General features: G+C 42.2%; 1 protein-coding gene across 3 annotated transcripts; it reads left to right on the plus strand.

Annotated features, from left to right (window-relative positions):
* Positions 1-8,719: 8,719 nt before the first annotated feature.
* On the plus strand, positions 8,720-17,034 carry Znf74 (zinc finger protein 74). Of its 3 annotated transcripts, none has more exons than XM_076867002.1 (6): positions 8,720-8,980; positions 9,146-9,282; positions 9,690-9,775; positions 12,123-12,249; positions 12,771-12,866; positions 15,069-17,034. In XM_076867002.1, exons 2-6 carry the CDS (start codon positions 9,231-9,233, stop codon positions 16,727-16,729), a joined length of 2,022 nt encoding a protein of 673 aa, XP_076723117.1. In that variant the 5' UTR covers positions 8,720-8,980; positions 9,146-9,230; the 3' UTR covers positions 16,730-17,034. The 3 variants fall into 3 exon arrangements, with proteins under 3 accessions (XP_076723117.1, XP_076723121.1, XP_076723124.1); XM_076867006.1 differs by having other exon boundaries at positions 8,720-8,936; XM_076867009.1 differs by having other exon boundaries at positions 8,720-8,833.
* The last annotated feature ends 633 nt before the right edge of the window (positions 17,035-17,667 follow it).

A 17,667-nucleotide genomic window follows, 5' to 3' on the forward strand; every position in this document is an offset into this window, starting at 1 on the left:
TTCTATAATTTTCTTTCCTTGAAATGTCCTTTGCTGTATTGGCATCAGAGTTAGTCAAGCCTCAGGAAATGAGCTAGGCAGTGCTCCCTCATCTTTTATTTTTAAATTTAATTAACTTATAAAACAATCTCTGTTTTTTTACCTAGTTTGTCTAGTTCATTCACTTTAATGTAATTATTGAAATTATTGGCTCCAAGTCTACATTTTTCTTTTACTTTTATCTATTTGTTCTCTGTCCCATATCTTTTTTTTTTCCATTTTGCTTCACCTTTCATACTATATTTGGGATAAATCAGTGGTCTTTATTACTCACTTTTCCCCCACATTTGCTGGGTTTTTTATTCTAATTTGTTATACATGATGGCAGAATGAAATTTATTTCATATTATATAGAAAGAGTACAATTTTTCAAGACACTGATTGTACACAAAGTATTTTGTCTAACTCATTCCACCATCATTCCTACCCCTTTTCCCTCTCCTTTTCCCTCCCTCCCTTTTGCCCTATCTAAAGTTCCTCCAAAAAAATTTTTTTAAATAAATAAATAATAAAGTTCCTCCATTCCTCCCACTCTTCCCAGCCAATCGCCATTATGAGTCAAGATCCTCATATCAAAGAAAACATTCAGCTTTTGTTTTGGGGGGATTGGCTTACTTCACTTACCATTAAGTTCTCCAACTTCATCCATTTATCTGCAAATGCCATGATTTTATTCTCTTTTAATGCTAAGTAATTTTCCATTGTGTGTATATATCAAAGTTTCCCTGTCCATTCATCTACTGAAGGGCATCTAGGTTGGTTCCATAATTTGCCTATTGTGAATTGTGCTGCTACAAACATTGATATGGCTGTGTCCCTGTAGTACACTGTTTTTATGTCTTTTGGATATAAACCAAGGAGTGGGAGAGCTAGGTCAAATGATGGTTCCATTCCAAGTTTTCCAAGGAATATTTGAACTGATTTCCAGATTGGCTGCACCAATTTGCAGTCCCACCAGCAAAGTATGAGTGTGCCTTTTTCCCTACATCCTTGCCAAAACTTATTGTTGTTTGTATTCTTTTTTTTTTTTTTAAGAGAGAGTGAGAGAGGGAGAGAGAGGGAGAATTTTAATATTTTTTGTTCTTTAGTTTTCGGCGGACACAACATCTTTGTTTATATGTGGCGCTGAGGATCGAACCTGGGCCGCACACATTCCAGGCGAGCACGCTACCACTTGAGCCACATCCCCAGCCCAGTTGTTGTTTGTATTCTTGATAGCTGCCATTCTGACTGTAGTGAGATGAAATCTTAGAGTAGTTTTGGTTTGCATTTCTCTAATTGCTAGAGAAGCTGAACATTTTTTCATGTTTGTTGATTGATTGTATATCCCAAGTGTCTGTTCAGTTCCTTGGCCCATTTATTGATTAGGTTTTTTTTTTTTTTTGGTGTTAAGATTTTTGAATGTTTTATATATCCTAGAGATTAGTGCTCTATCTGATGTGCTTGTGGTAAAGATTTGCTCCCATTCTGTAGGCTCTCTATTCACCTCACTGATTGTTTCTTTTGCTGAGAAGAAGCTTTTTAGTTTGAATCCATCCCACTTATTGATTCTTGGTTTTAATTCTTGCACTACTGGAGTTTTATTAAGAAAGTTGGGGCCTAATCCAACATGATTGGGCCTACTTTTTCTTCCATTAGGTGTAAGGTCTCTGGTTTAATTCCTAGGTTCTTGATCCACTTTGAGTTGAGTTTTGTGCATGGGGAGAGATAGAGATTTAATTTCATTTTGTTACATATGAATTTCCAGTTTTCCCAGCACCATTTGAAGAGGCTATCTTTTCTCCAATGTACATTTTTGGCACCCTTGTCTAATATAAGATAACTGAACTTATATAGGTTAGATTCTGGGTCCCCTATTCTGTACCATTGGTCTACAGTCTATTTGGTGCCAATGCCATGCTGTTTTTGTTACTATTGCTCTGTAGTATAGTTTTAGGTCTGGAATAGCCATATCACCTGCTTCACTCTTCTTGCTAAAGATTGCTTTGACTATTCTGAGTCTCTTATTTTTCCAGATGAATTTCATGATTGCTTTTTCTATTTCTATAAGGAATGTCATTGGGATTTTGATTTGATTTCACTGTAATATGCATTTTTAATTTATCACAGTAAAACTTAAATTAGTAATACACTATTTTACATAAAGAGAAGTTACATTACAGTATAATTCCACTTATTTTAATTCCACCTATTATGAACTCTACTTTATATTTTTGCCCTAGGGGCTAGGGTGTGGCTCAGTGATAGAACACTTGCTAAGCATGTACAAAACTCTGGGTTCAGTGCCAGTACAGAAAAAAAGAATATATATATTTTTTAATATTTATTTTTTAGGTGTAGATGGACACAACACAATGCCTTTATTTTTTTATATGGTGCTGAGGATCAAACCCAGTGCCTCACGCATGCAAGGCAAGTGTTCAACCACTAAGCTACAACCCCAACCCCAAGAATATATTTTTGCCCTAAGCAGTTCATAAATCTTTAAAAGAAGTTTATAAAAGTAGTATTTTATGTGCACAGAAATTTACTCATCAATCATCATCTATATTGTTAATTGGGATCATTTACTTTAGCCTAAAGAATTCCCCACACACCTTCAAATAAATTTCTTTTTATTTTCTGAAAATGTGTGTGTTTGCCTTTTATGTATAAATAATTTCATTGGATATAAAATTCTCAGTTGACATCTTTCTCTTCACACTTTTAGATTATATTCTGTTATGTTCTTGTTGCCATTGTTTCTGATGAGAGGTTAGCCAAGATTTTTTCTATTGTTACCATGAATGAAATGTGTTTTTGTTGTTGATGCTTTTTATATTTTGTTTTCAAATAAGTATGACCCTGTTCTTTTTATCCTTTCTGGAGTTCACTGAGTTTCTTGGATCTCAGAGTTGATGTGTTTCTTCAATTTTGAAAACAAGATGTGGACAATCTCTCTTCAAATGATCATCCTGTTCCATTCTTTTCTGTTTCTAGAACTTCGATGACATATATGGTAGACCAGTGATGCTCAAAATATTCTTTTGGGAACTTCGGGATTTTTTAAGACATCTTTAGAATATCTATAGGATTTTTTTATAAGAATACTCTTGTAAGTGTCTGATGGAGTTTTCCAATATCTACATAATATATGATATTAGTGCAGAGTGAATGGTAAAACCAATATGAGAATCCAACTATCTTCTATTACATTAAAGAGATTTTGAAAACTTGAAAAATAGTATTTCTCACTAATTTTTAAAAATATAAGGATTTTGTGTAAAGGTGATATATATATTACCATGTTATGGGTTGTAGGCTCCCCTCAAATTTAATATGTTGAAGTCCAAACATCAGCCTGTTAGAGTGTGATCTTACTTGGTAATAGGATCTTTACAGAAGATGCTAGAGGTCTTAGTAGGTCAAAATAATGTTATTAGGGTAGACTCTAATCCAATTTGACTGATATCCTTATAAAAAGAAAAAATTTGGAGACAGACACACATGCACATGAAGAAAGTGGTGTGAAAATGTAGGCAGAGATTGATATGATGCTTCTAAAGCCAAGAGCCAGGAAAGATTGCTTAATCACCACATCTATGAGAGGGTCATGGAACAGACTCTTCCTCATAACCCTTGAAAGAAACCAACCCTGCTCTTACCTGCTGTGTTAAACTATGTGATATTGTTCCACAAATCTGCAATTTTTAAATTTCTTTCATTTTAAATTTCTTTCATTTTTCTCACTTCTACTGACCTGTTTACATCAACAATTTTTTTTCAAGTTGGTTCTTTATATGTATCAATTTTTCTTCTGAGATTCCCCTTGTACTCTCCTGTTTATCTTTTCTTATTCATAATAGTAGTGTCAAACACTTTGTTAATTTTATCATTTGAGTAATCTGTGAATTTGCTCAGTTTTTTAATCTTGTATGAGTCATAATTCTCTGCCTTTTGCATGTTCTATTGGTCACTATAAATGATGCTTTGAAAAGATTCTGAACTCTGTTATCTTCCTCTAAAGAGTCTTGAATAATATTCACGTAGATGGTTAAATTGCTCACCTCAATCCTGTGGAAGCATCATTATAGGCTTTTAAAAATAAGTCTATTTTAGTTTTTCCTTTAGTCCTGAGGTATGGCCCTCTGTCTTGGGCTATAATCTTTACCCCTTAGGAATGAACATTGATGGTTCCAATGGAAAGTGTATTTAAGAAGTCCATTGGTGAGATATGAATGTCAAGTTCTATTTAAATCTCTACTCTTCTTTTTTCAAGGTCCAATCAATGCTTTCCCTTGGGTTCCTTAGAGTCTTATACAATTAGGAGCCACACAGGATTTTAGTAGCTTCTGGATTTTCCCTCTCAATTTAGAACAACTCTGGAAGCTCTAAACTGATCTCTGCATCTTCAACCTATTCAGATTATTACTTTTTGCTTGAAATATATTCCCTGTGCAAATTTGTAATAATTCTTTCTCATCCTCTGCCCCCTCCCCTTCTTCCTTTCCAACCCCATCCTCCTTCTTTTTCACTGGGGATTGAACCCAAGTGGGGGGCTTTATTACTGAGCTACACCCAGTCCTTTTTATTGTTTTGAGACAGGGTCTCTCTACGTTTCAGATGGTCTACATAAGTTGCTAAGATTGCCCTCAAACCATGCCCAGCTCAAGCCTGGAAATTTACTGGCAAAAATTAATTTACTTGCTGACACAAGTTAATTTGCAATTATTGAAAGAAGTATTGAGAAGATTTTTATAGGTTGAGAATCCATATATTTAATGTAATAAGACAAGACTTCATTTGTGGGAGGCCATCCTTGCACGTGATTGAGTTACCTTCCAGGCCGGGAGAAAGGCGCCCTTTGTGTTAAGAGCTTCCCAGACCCTTCTTGGGTCGAGTGCTTGTCCGTATGAAGGCATGCCTGACCACAGCCCCTGAAGACCCAATCGTCTCACCTGACCTTGGGACACTGCCTCCTTAATCTTCTTTGAATGGGATTTTCCACAGAATTTTTTGTTCCCCAATAAAAGTCCACTCCCTGGCATGTTCTCTCTCTCTCACTAGCCTCCTCAGTAAACCTCGATACTTTAATGGGTAGCTAGAGGCTGGAGGTATGAGAAGCCGGAAGCCGTCCTGGAACTGGTTTAAAGGTAATTAGAGTCTGTCTCTTTAATTTAACTCCCTTAGGATATCCCACATATAAAGTTTGTACTGGCCATGGGCTAAAATCATTAATGTATTTTGGTCTTTAAAATCTTCCATTTATAGATCAGGCATATGCCTGTAATCCCAGCACAAGTTTGAGGCCAGACTTAGTGAGACCCTGTCTCAAAATAAAAAGTAGAAAGGAACCAGGCCGTAGTTCAGTGGTAGAGCACTTGTGGGTTCAATCCCTAGTACTAAAAAATAAAATAAAATAAAATAAGTACATAAATAAATAAAATAAAATCTTAAATCTAGAAAAATGTTTTAAGTTTAGAATGGCATAAGGCCCATATTTCTGTGGAGCTTCACATAGCTCTGCTAGTCAAGCCTCTAACTTTTACATGGATGGGGAACTCTTGAGTCAGAATGTGACTTGGGATCTCTCTTTATCTTTCTGAGAGTTTTAGGCTGAACTTAAATATCAAATCTTGATTTAAGTGCCTTGCCCATCCTCACCTATATTGGACATAAACGTTGTCACACAGAACAAATGCAGGCAATCAGTCATAGAAGATACTATGAACCATTCACAATCACATATAGATGAACATACGGAGAGGCATTTGCAGAAATATACACCTATACCTACCATACACATGAACAGATGTGGAAAGCAGTGACAGAAAATGGGAGAGCAGTGTCTAAAATTGGGGTCTCTGATTACTTCATGGCTGTAGCATGTTCAGTGCCTGGGAAAGTTTCTGTGCAAAGGCACATGATGTGACAATGCCCTCTATGAGGAGGCTCTGTGCTAAAGTCTTATCAGCCTCAACCTTAATCTCAGGCACACAGCTCCTGGGAATAGAGGAACTTTCTTGCTAGACAACCACAATGTTTCACCAGTTCCATTACTCCTGAAACTTCCAACCTAACAGTAACTTTAATCAATGGACTTTCTTGAGAGCTACACAAATATCCTAACACTGCACATTGCAACTGTAGAATAAAACTGCGGAATAAGCTGCATAATGTTGCTAACTCTGTAACTTTCATGAATACAAAGAATATTGTTTACACAGTCTTTAATCTGATAATGAGACATATATAAAGATTGCTGGTGTAATTCTTTAGACCTGCTTCTCCATCAGAGAGCAGCTCTCCATCTGACCTCAGCTGTTATCTTCAAAATCTGCATCCCTGAGTCTTCATTTTTCTTATCCTCTTTCGCCTCTTGATGGAATCTACTAGATTGGCTGTGCTAGTCTCGGGAAACACATATGTAAGAAGACTCTGGCTAAACCATTAAATCAACATCTATATGCCAATATATAGAGAAGAATCACATTAGACTCATAAGCAAGCACACAGGTGCACACATTACCCTCCCATGTGCAGAGGGTGCCACACACATCCCAGAATTGTGAAACAAGCCACAGGCAGCCTCACAGACTCACCTATGCATAAGCACATGTGTGTACTATTTCTCAGAAGCACACTTAGATGGTGAGACAGATAAAAAAAAATGTGAGGTAAAAGCAATATAGAGTCATAAATGAACTTAATGGTTATACATAAATATATAAACACATTGACCTGTAAGATCCAGAGACACAAACATACAATTTCACATTATGTGGCCAACAGCCATATGCCAACACACACAAATCAGACTTGTGAGACTCAGTCCCATACATATGTAGGTTCACATATATCAAAAACCCCACAGTACCAGCCAACACACAGAGTCACAATCAGACTTGTGATGAACAAATGCCCAGTTTTACTCTCCTGTCCTGGGGTTGAACACAGTGTTATTGGACACTGTTATGCACTCAACAGGAGAGGTCTGGGTACAATTATGCCAAAATGGGCACTGGACAGAGTGCTTAAGCTGGGGTCAAGGTGGGAGTCTGAAGGGTTTTGAGTTTGTACATCTCCAATCCCAACCCAGACCAATTCTCACTAGAAATATGGTAATAATCTGGAGTTATTCAGCCTCTCCCTGGCTGTGTGGCTCAGGACAAGTTACCCCACCCACTCTTCAACAGTTTCTTCTCGCTTAAAGTGGGTAATAACAGCTAACAAAGGTATTGAGCATTCTGCCAGAATTCAGTTCTTGGAAGTGTAACCAGGAAGGAAAGACTCTTCTGATTATGGAGCACCATTAAAACTCAGGAGAGAGGGCTGGGATTGTGGCTCAGTGGTAGAGCACTTGCCTAGTATGTGTGAGGCATTGGGTTCGATCATCAGCACCACATAAAAATAAATCAAGAAAATAAATGTCTATCAAGAACTAAAATAATAATAATAATAATAAAAGAACAACAGCAGCAAAAACAAACAAACAAACAAAAAAAACCCAGGAGAGAACCAGGGTCCATGGTGCATACCTCTAATCCCAGCAACTCCAGAGGCTGAGGCAAGAGGATTGCAAGTTCAAAGCCAGCCTCAGCAAATTAGCCAGGCCCTAAGCAACTTAGTGAGACTTTGTCTTTAAAAAATTAAAAAGGGCTGGGGATGTGGCTCAGCAATTAAGTGCCCCTGGGTTCAATCCCCATTACCAAAAACAAAAATCAAACAATAACAAAAACCCCAACAACTCAGAAGTCAGGCTGAGGAAGAAAAGTAAGATTAATTCAAAGCTGGCTCTGAAGAAGAGAAAGGAGACATTTTTCCTCAGATCTCTTTCTTTAGAAACTTAGGAGACAAAAAAGCTTTTGTGTAAGAGAGGCACAGTGGGACAAAAGGCAGGAAATATACATATGTAGATTTAGCTTGGCTGTGTTAATCAGAAACATGTCCCAGTCTCAAGTTTCCCAGTGCCCACCCTGTCCAGGGGGCAGCCTCTCAGCCTCCATTTGGAAGTTAAAACAATTCGGAGCTTTGAATTTAATTTCAAAGGCGGGGGTGGGAGTGGGGGGAGGTCTGCTTCAGAAATATGTCTTGCTTATGGCTGTTACTATTATTAACCTTATCCTTGGGTCCCCACCCAGATTCTCCTTCAACTGCACCAGAGGGTAGACTGTGCTTAGTGCCATCTGGCCTAATAACAGGTCTGAGAGGTCTCAGATTCTCCCAAATCTGAGGGCAGGCCTCAGGGGTCTGGCTGCAGGAGAAACACCGGGGACAGGGCCCTGGGAAATCCCTCGAGAGCTGACCCACCACCTTCAGTATCCGTAGGGTCAGAGACCTGGGCCTTTCTTACAGATGGATGTGGGCAGTAGTCCAATGGAGTCGTGAAAGAAATCACAATTCCCGTCTTCTCGGGCACCAACCACTATCTACTCCCGCAATTAGATATTTACGCATCCGCGCTCTACGGCCCCCCTTAGAGCTGTTCAGCGCCTTCCACTGCCAGCGCTCTACAAGTACTGAACGCTCGGGGGTCGCCCCATAAATTCATTTCCCATAAACCTGTGCTACAACACCCGTCCGGCTGGGTCTCCTAGGGAGCTCGGATACCCGGAGCCCTCTGGGAAATGGAGTCACCGCCTGTGCGCCGCAAAGTCTCTTGGGAGATGTAGTTCGCATCCGTTCTGCGCAGGCGCAATTTCCCGCGGTGGTCTCTGGGCTGCTCTTTGTGGCCGTCTCTGTCCTTTTGTAGGAGGCCGGTCTGCTCTTTCGCCCGTCCATGCGACAGTTCATCGGTCTCTCCGTCCGTCTCCAGGTTCATCTGTCGACCGTGTTCCGTGACCCTGGCTCTTGGCGGCCAAGCCCGAGGCCTGGGTCTGGTCCCCGAGCGAGTCCCGAACGCGAGTTCTCCTGGAGGAGTGTGTGACGGGGTGACAGGGCGTGCGTGTGATGGAGCCTGAGTGTGAGCCCAGCTTAGGTGTGGGTGTGTCTATGGGCTGGTGTGCTGGAGCGCGAGCCCAGCGTGGGGTGCAGTGTGTTTGCTGAGCTTGTCTGAGCCGGAGTTCATCCCGGGCGCGGAATGTTGCCGCTGTGAGCACGTTTGAGCCCCAGCGAGGCTTTCCTGCAGGGCCGCTGTCCCTGAGCCCTGGGACCTTCCACTCTGGACCTAACCTGGGATCCGGGAGGCTGCAGAACTGCCCAATCCCCGGGGAATGCTGCGGAGGGCCGCTATGGAGACTCTGGCCCTGAAACCAGAGGAGACAGGTACAGCTTTGCTCTTTTAGTCTGTGGGTTTATGGATTTTTCACTTGAGGAAACCGACACTCAGAGAGGTCAGGCTATTTTCCGAGAAGTCCCAGCAAATCAGTCCCCCTGCTTCTTCATCGTGGGCTACCATTTGTTCCCACTCTCCAGCATGCTGATGGAAGGAAAAGAATGCCAGTGTTTTCCTCCTTAATTAAAGTATCTGGGATGCTGAGAGGAATAATTAACCCAGAAGCTGTATTAATTAAATTGTGCCAGATATTGGGGCTTGCTCCCCACAAGACCTAGCTAGGTGGTTCCTGCCTTCTCTGATTCCTGCCTGTGCCAGGGCTGTATGAACTTTAGCTCAGCCATGAGGATGGTGGCTGAACAGAACAGCCCCCTTTGACTCATTTCTTCAACCCCAGCTCTTTCCACTCAGGACCCTGCTCTTTCCCCCAAAGAAAATCCAGAGGATAAATCAGATTGGAGTCTCCTAGCAGCCAGATCTGAGGTGAGTAGTGTCTTTTCTTTCTTATTTATGAAAAGGGTTGGCACATTATTTTTCTTTCCCTGCATCTTCCGTCAGCCATGGACCTCCCCTACTCCCCACAAGGGACCTACTGTCCAGTCTTCAGGAAGCTCTAGGTAGTGAGAATAGGTCCATTTGAAGAAACTCCAGATGACTCCCCAGGGGTACACATGATGAAGTCTCATAAATGTTCCTTCCAGCTGAATTCAGTCCAATGAGTGGGAATACCCAGGAACTGTGCTGGGAGCTCTGAGTAGTGGTTTTAATGAAGCCCTGAACAAGTAGATGACAGCCCACATGAAATCACTTTGATCTCTTCACATATGAGTTAGGGCTTTTTCCAAGACTAGGGAATGGTTGGGGGAGTTTGCTGTGAAGGAATCAGACATGGACAGGTGGAAGCACTGGGGTAAGAGTGGTGATAGCAGGCTCATCCCTGTGTGATTTTCTGTGCACCAGGCCCCTGGCATGAGGCTTTCAGGGAAAAATCTGGAGGTTTAGAGAATCCATGGGCTCAATTATGAATTGATCTTGAGGCTACTTCTGTAGCCAAGTAGGGCCCAGATCCTTCCTTTTACAGCTTTTGGACTTTTCACCTCATTTTCTTCTACCACCAAAACCACTCCTATCCCTGTGTTGGAATTTACAGGGGTGCATGGGTCAGTGAAAAGTCTGCAGGATTGATGGTCCTTTGATATTTTTTTAGAATTTTGTGATTCTGTTAATCTTCCACTTTAAAAGAGGTAAGATCTGCTGATATAAAGATAGAACACTGATTTTACAGAAAACTATAAAACAAGCTGGGCCAGGCGTGGTAGCACATGCCTATAACCCCAATGACTTAGAAGACTAAAGCAAGAGGATTGCAAGTTTGAGGCCAACCTTGGCAACTTAGGAAGACCCTATCTCAAAAAAGGACTAAGAGGCTGGGGTTGTGGCTTAGTAGTAGAGCACTTGCCTAGCACATGTGAGGCCCTAGGTTTGATCCTCAGCACCACATAAAAATAAATAAATAAAATAGAGATATTGTGCCCAACTACAACTAAAAAATAAATAAATAATAAAAAAAATAAAAGGACTGAGATGTAGCCCAATGGTAGAGGGCCCCTAGGTTCAATCCCCAGTACTACAAAATAAATAAATATTGTGAGAAAAGTCTAGAGTCTGGGAAGTGTTAGAATGCTACTAGTTCTGAGATACTCAAGAGACATGACAGTCAAGTGCAGTGCAAGATCCTTGATTGGGAATAAATTTTTTTAAAAAATTGATAAAAGTTTGAAAAATGGACTGTATCTTAGAAATGATCTTTGCTCTGAAATCTACTTTAATGTTAATATAACTGCCTTAGTTTTCTTTGAATTAGAGTTTGCAGGTTTTTAACTACCCTTTCATTTTCAACCTTTTTGTCTTTGTATTTAAAATGGGTTTCTCTACCTGGCATATAGTTAGGTCTTACTCTTCCCCTTCCCTCAGTCCAGGGATTGAACATGCTAGGCAAATGCTTTACCACTGAACTACCTCTCTAAGCCAGGTGTCATGTTTTTTTATCCAATTTGACAATCTCCACCTCTTAGTTACTGTAAGTAATTTTTAGACCATTTACATTTAATATAATAATTAGTATGGTTAGATTTCTATCTGCCGTTATACTATTTACTTTTTATATATTATATCTGTTTTGCCTCTCTATTTTTCCCCTTCTTTGGAGGTAAACCAATACTATTTTAGTATTATTATAGTATTGGTTTTCTTAGATTTCTTAAATATTTCTGTGATTCATCATGGGAGGCAGTGAAAACACCAGGCATCAGTTTGATCCTTTCAAGGATCAAAGCACATGCATAAGGCCCTGGACTCAATACCTAGCACTGTAAGCACACACACAATAAAACCACTGCTATCCAGATATGGTAGCACATGCCTGTAATACCAGCTTCTCAGGAGGTTGAAGCAGGAGGATCACAAATTCAAGGCCAAAGTTTGAGATTCTTAATCATGGAAAGCATAGCTCTCATTCAGGATATTTTAGAGCAGCCATGTGCAGATTTCAGGGTATGTTGTGTTATAAGAGCACCACAGTGTCTATTCAACCTAACTATCCTAGTTCAGAATGCAGAGTAGGAGGTGCATGCCAATTCTGAGCTCCCCACATACTCTAGGGTTTTAGCCCATCCATGGTCAGTATCTGTAACATAACTTTCCATGATTAGCAGAAGGTCAGCTTAGGTTAACACTGTAATTATGAGGTCCTTAGTCAATCTGTGATTTTCTTGGAATCATGAACACAAAATCTTTCTTCCTGGATGAGTGAGAAAATATGTCATTTCAGGAATCAGTGACTTTCAAGGACGTGGCTGTGGACTTTACTCAGGAGGAATGGGGTCAGTTGGACTCCCCTCAGAGGGCCCTATACAGGGATGTGATGTTGGAGAACTACCAGAACCTTCTTGCCCTTGGTAAGATGGCTCCCTTGGCATATGCTCTTGGTCTTCTTCCATGTGGTAGATATTACCAAGAATCTCTTCAGCACCAGTGCTGGTACTGGACATAGCATGACTTGGAAAACTGGCCTCTGCCTCAGGACACCTGGTCACAGGTTAAGCCACTCCAGAAGTCCCCAGAGTGTGGTATGGTAGCCAATGGCATCCTTGCTTAGAATTGGGACTGACCCTGGGGCAAGGAGCCTGGAGGAGATGGAGAACTGCTTAGGGGAGAAAGGATAGGACTTTTAACCCATCAGCCCTGGAGCATTCATCAGGTGAGAACGGAGGATGTAATGTGGGGTCCTCAGAGTCATGCACTGCCACTTTTGTCCCCTGAGGCCCCTCACCACTTTGGGGCCTAGAGAACTTAATGTTTCTTGGAGATAGTATACCCTTTGCAGTGCCTTGTCCTGATTCATGAATCGTTTTGTGAGGTTGGCTCAGTTTGAGAGCCATAGTACGTCTAGCCCTGACAATTTCTTCTGTATAAGCAGGGCCTCCGGTTTGCAAGCCAGATGTCATTTCCCATCTGGAACGAGGTGAGGAGCCATTGCAAGTGCACAGCAAAGTCACTGGAAGGACTTATTCAGGTGAGCAGATAACAAAGGTAGAAGAGAGCTGGTCCTTCCCCATGCCTTTTCTAGAGCCTCCCACCACCTTCCTCCCTCCATTTTTTTCTTCCACAAGTACTGGCACTGACTGTGTGCCAGGAAACTCCTCTTAGCTCTGTCTTTGTAAAGCCTTCCATTGATCACCTAGGTATGGGTGTCTGCTGAGGTTTCGCCCTTTCCTCCATGTCCCCTCCTCTACTTCCAATCAATATCAAAGAGAACCTTAATTTTAGCTTCTAAAATATATTTCTGCTTCCTGTTCATCCTCAGAGCCACAATGCTAGTCTGAAATTGCCATTATTCCTTCTGTTAATCACATGATTTCCTGCTGACCAACTTCTGCTACAACCTCTTTACACAGCACCAGGTCCATCATTATAATGCATCTTTATGCTAGGCATGGTGGCATACACCTGTAGTCCCAGTGACTCAAGAGGCTAAGGCAGGAGGATCCAAGTTTGAGGCCAGCCTCAGCAAATTAGTGATGCCCCCAGTAATTTAGTGAGACTCTGTTTTAGTCAGCTTTATCGCTGCTGCAACTAAAAGACCCAACCAGCACAACTGTAGAGGAGAAAAAGGTGTATTTGGGGGTTCATGGTTTCAGAAGTCTAAGTCCATGAACAGCCAACTCCAATCCTCTGGGCTTAAGGTGAGGCAGAACATCATGGCAGAGGGAAGCAGCTTACGTGGTGATCAGGAAGCAGAGAGAGACTCCACATGCCAGATACAAATATATATCCAGAGCCATGCCCCAATTCTCCCCTCCTCCAGCCACATCTACCACTTCAGTTACCACTCAGTTAATCCCTATTAGGGGATTAAATCACTGATTGGATTAATATCTTACAACCCAATCATTTCTCCTCTGAACCTTCTTGCATTGTCTCACATGTGAGCTTTTGGGGGACACCTCATTTCCAAACCGTAACGGACCCTGTCTCAAAATAAAAAATAAAAATGGCTTGAATGTATCTCAGTGGTAAAGCATTCCTGGGTTCAATCCCCAGAACCAAAAATAAGAAGATGCACTGGGTATATCATATTGTCCTCTGTGTGGAAAGTCTTCCTTGCCCAGAATCCTATGTGTCAGGTATCTCATCATCCAGCACCTGTCCTTGTTGCCAGAGCCACCTCTTGGCCTTCCCTCCTCCTCTTTCATTCTCTTTTTCCTCTTAGATGCACTGTTACCTTGATGATAGGTTCTTCTCCTTTTCCTTTACCTGGCTGCCTACTGTCCATCCTTACGGAGCCAGTTCTGCCTGCCCAGCTCCTCTGAACAGTTTGGGGGCCCCACACTGCACTACAATGCAGCTGTACCCACTGTGATACACTATTCTACTTGAAGCTATTGGGGAAGATAGAAATAAAATCTTGTGCCAGTCCAGAACACTTCTCTATAGATATAGAAGGGGAAAAAAACTTCATTATTGAATGAGTGTTTAATCCAGTGCAGTGCTTCTCACACATATCAGTTGTCTTTGTCTTAGGAAAACTGTTGACTTTTTATATCTTGTTGACAAGCAGGAAATTACCTCCCACAGAGACAGGGAGACAGGATGCCACCCTCTTCCTCCATGTTCAGATTTCACAGTGACTCCAAGAAAGATGTGTTCCAGCATATAGAGCTGGCAAGAGACTTACTGTACTTCTAAAAAGATGTATATGCATCTTAGAGCTAGACAAAGTATTTACATTCCCAAGTTTCTAAAGGAAATGCTAAAGAGAGGTGGGGAAGAGGGAATCCTTTTTCCCTTTTGGCATCAGGAAAATTTTAATTATTTTCAGACTCCTAAGTACACCCACCTCCTGACCTGACACATAATAGTCAATTAGTGGACTTTTCAATGATTGAATCATATCCTGATTCTTAGACTCCCTGAGCTTTGCCTCTTTCTCAGCCCCCTGGTACTCATTTGAAGCTACCCTTTTTGGGATTCTCTTGGCTTCTCACTTGGCCGGTTCTTCATGCTCTCTAGCAGTTTTTCCCATTTCCTCCTCCTCTTCCCTTTTTTTGTGTCTTGTTCAAGTAGTTCATTCTGGAGGCTCTCTTTTGTCCCTCAGATTTCAGGCCCTCAAGCTCTTTGATTCTTTTGGTTTCTACTTCCTTTCCTGGGCTTTTCTGCATCTCCAGGTCAGCTCTTCAGTCTACTCACAGAAAATTCCATTTTCAATCTCTGACAGAGTGGGAACCTATGTCAGAGATGAAGGAGGAATCTTCTCAACAGCAGAACTTTTTCCAAAAAAACCCATCCCTGAAGCCCATCGTGGAGCAGTTGAAAAGGACCAGCCTTCACAGCACCAGCCCAAGTGGGGCATGGGCCTGGGTAGCCCAGGAAGATACTCTTTGTAGAAATGAGGCTGCCCTGTGGAAGCGAGTGCCTACCAACCATGGGGACATCTCCACAGAGGAGAGCTACTGGGGGCATAATGAATCCAAGGAGGGTTTTCCCCTTGGGTGCACCCGCTTCACCCAGCAAAATGCCCCTACAGAAGAACACTCTCCTGCCAGGTGCACCAAGGACATTCATTTTGCTGAAGGTATAGCTAAAGACCATCGGAGGACATGCACAGGGAAAAAGTCTTTCAGGTCAAGTGAGTGTGGGAAAAACCCACCAGCAAACAGACCACAGGGGGCTCGAGCTGGTCTTTTCATGTGCAACGAGTGTGGGAAAACCTTCCCACAGAGTGCATCTCTCACACTACACCAGCGCTGGCACAGCCGTGAGAAGGCTTACAAATGCAATGAGTGTGGCAAGGCCTTCACATGGAGCACCAACCTCATCGAGCACCAGCGGATCCACACAGGTGAGAAACCCTTCTTCTGCAGTGAGTGTGGGAAAGCCTTCAGCTGCCACTCGTCCCTCAATGTACACCACCGCATCCACACAGGAGAGAGGCCTTATAAGTGCAGCACCTGTGAGAAGGCCTTCAGCTGCAGCTCACTGCTTAACATGCACCTGAGAGTGCACACTGGGGAGAAGCCTTACAAGTGTGGTGAGTGTGGCAAGGCCTTCAACCAGCGGACACACCTGACCCGGCACCACCGCATCCACACTGGTGAAAAGCCCTACAAATGTAATGTGTGCGGCAAGGCCTTCACTTGCCACTCGTCCCTCACTGTGCATGAGAAAATCCACAACGGGGATAAGCCGTTCAAATGCAATGAATGTGAGAAGGCCTTCAATAACCGTTCACGCCTCACTCTCCATCAAAGAATCCACACAGGAGAGAAGCCATTCAAGTGCACTGATTGTGGGAAAGGCTTCAGCTGCCACTCATACCTTATTGTGCACCAGAGGATCCACAGTGGGGAGAAGCCCTTCAAATGCAATGAATGTGGGAAAGCCTTCAGTTCCCACTCTTACCTCATTGTACACCAGAGGATACACACTGGAGAAAAGCCCTTTGATTGCAGCAAGTGCTGGAAGGCCTTCAGCTGCCACTCATCCCTCATCGTGCACCAGAGGATCCACACTGGAGAGAAGCCCTATAAATGTCATGAGTGTGGCAAAGCATTCAGCCAGAACCATTGTCTTATTAAACATCAGAAGGTTCATTCTGGAGAGAAATCCTTTAAATGTAATGAATGTGGTGAAATGTTTAACTGGAGCTCACACCTCCTAGAACACCAGAGACTGCATGGTGATGAGAAGCCCTTTGCCATTCAGTTCAACAGACATTTGCTGAGCACCTACTATGTGCCTGGCAGTCTTCTGGGTGCAGAGGACACTGGGGTGGGTGATGTGGACCAAATAAATGCACTGGATGTGGCAAAACTGTTATGTGTGGTGCAGCCTCCACCCGGCAGGAATTTTCCCCTAGGGAGCAAACATGGTGATTAAGGTGAGGTGCTCTTGGTCACAGAAGCCACTTCTTGAGTTACCTAATAAGGAAGGTACTGTCACTTCTTCAGGGCTCCTAGAGCCAGATTGTTTGTTCCTCCAGATATAAAAACCTTACCCATCACCCCCGAGCAGATTCATAAGCCAGGAAGGGATACACTTTCCAAGAAGAAACATGAGGCCATTCGAGGATGTGCCATCATCCTGTTTTCCTTGGTGGGTCTGGAGGTCATTCACAAGGGAGATCTTTCCTGCCAATAAGAAGACATGTCAACTTGGAGTCCTTGGATTGGCTCCTGACATAATTTCCATCAGGAATTTCCTCTGTAACCTGTTATGTTCATATTAATCATAATAAAACAGAAGAATTACAAACACTATTACTTCCATGTGAACATTATTGTGTTTTAGGAAGGGAAAATAACCTTGGATGGTAGGGATTTGGAAAAAGAAAAATTTTCTGGACTTATGGGAGTAGCTGTACTGTGGAGTTATCTGTTAGGGACAGCTCAGTGTCCATTTAGTAGGTGATGTATTTCTCAGTTCTTTTCAAAAGAAAGATTTCAGTCAGGAGACATAGAAAAAGCATAAAGGGTTTATTTAGGGAAATGAAAGTATGCTTACATTTCTGGGCTATCCTAAGAGAAGAATGGTGTGGGGTTTTCCACCTGGTTATTATTTTATACTTGGTCTGGAAACCTCCCCCATGTGTTGTATACTTGGGGTGGTTATCCTGGTTTCTCTATCCCATAGCTTAACGCCTTGGTACTCTGCTGCTCCAAAGTTGGAGAGTCCCTTAGGTTAGTTACACCCATTTCTCTTTAGTTTTAAGAAGACAATATCTGAGGAGGTGGTTTATAGGTAGGGTTTTTTGTCACCTAGGTGGAGTAGTTTTTTGTCACTCAAAATGAGTAAGCCCTATTTTCCTTCCCCCAGTG

This window comes from Callospermophilus lateralis, chromosome 1, assembly GCF_048772815.1.
Source record: "Callospermophilus lateralis isolate mCalLat2 chromosome 1, mCalLat2.hap1, whole genome shotgun sequence".
In the NCBI taxonomy this organism is placed as follows: Eukaryota; Metazoa; Chordata; class Mammalia; order Rodentia; family Sciuridae; genus Callospermophilus; species Callospermophilus lateralis.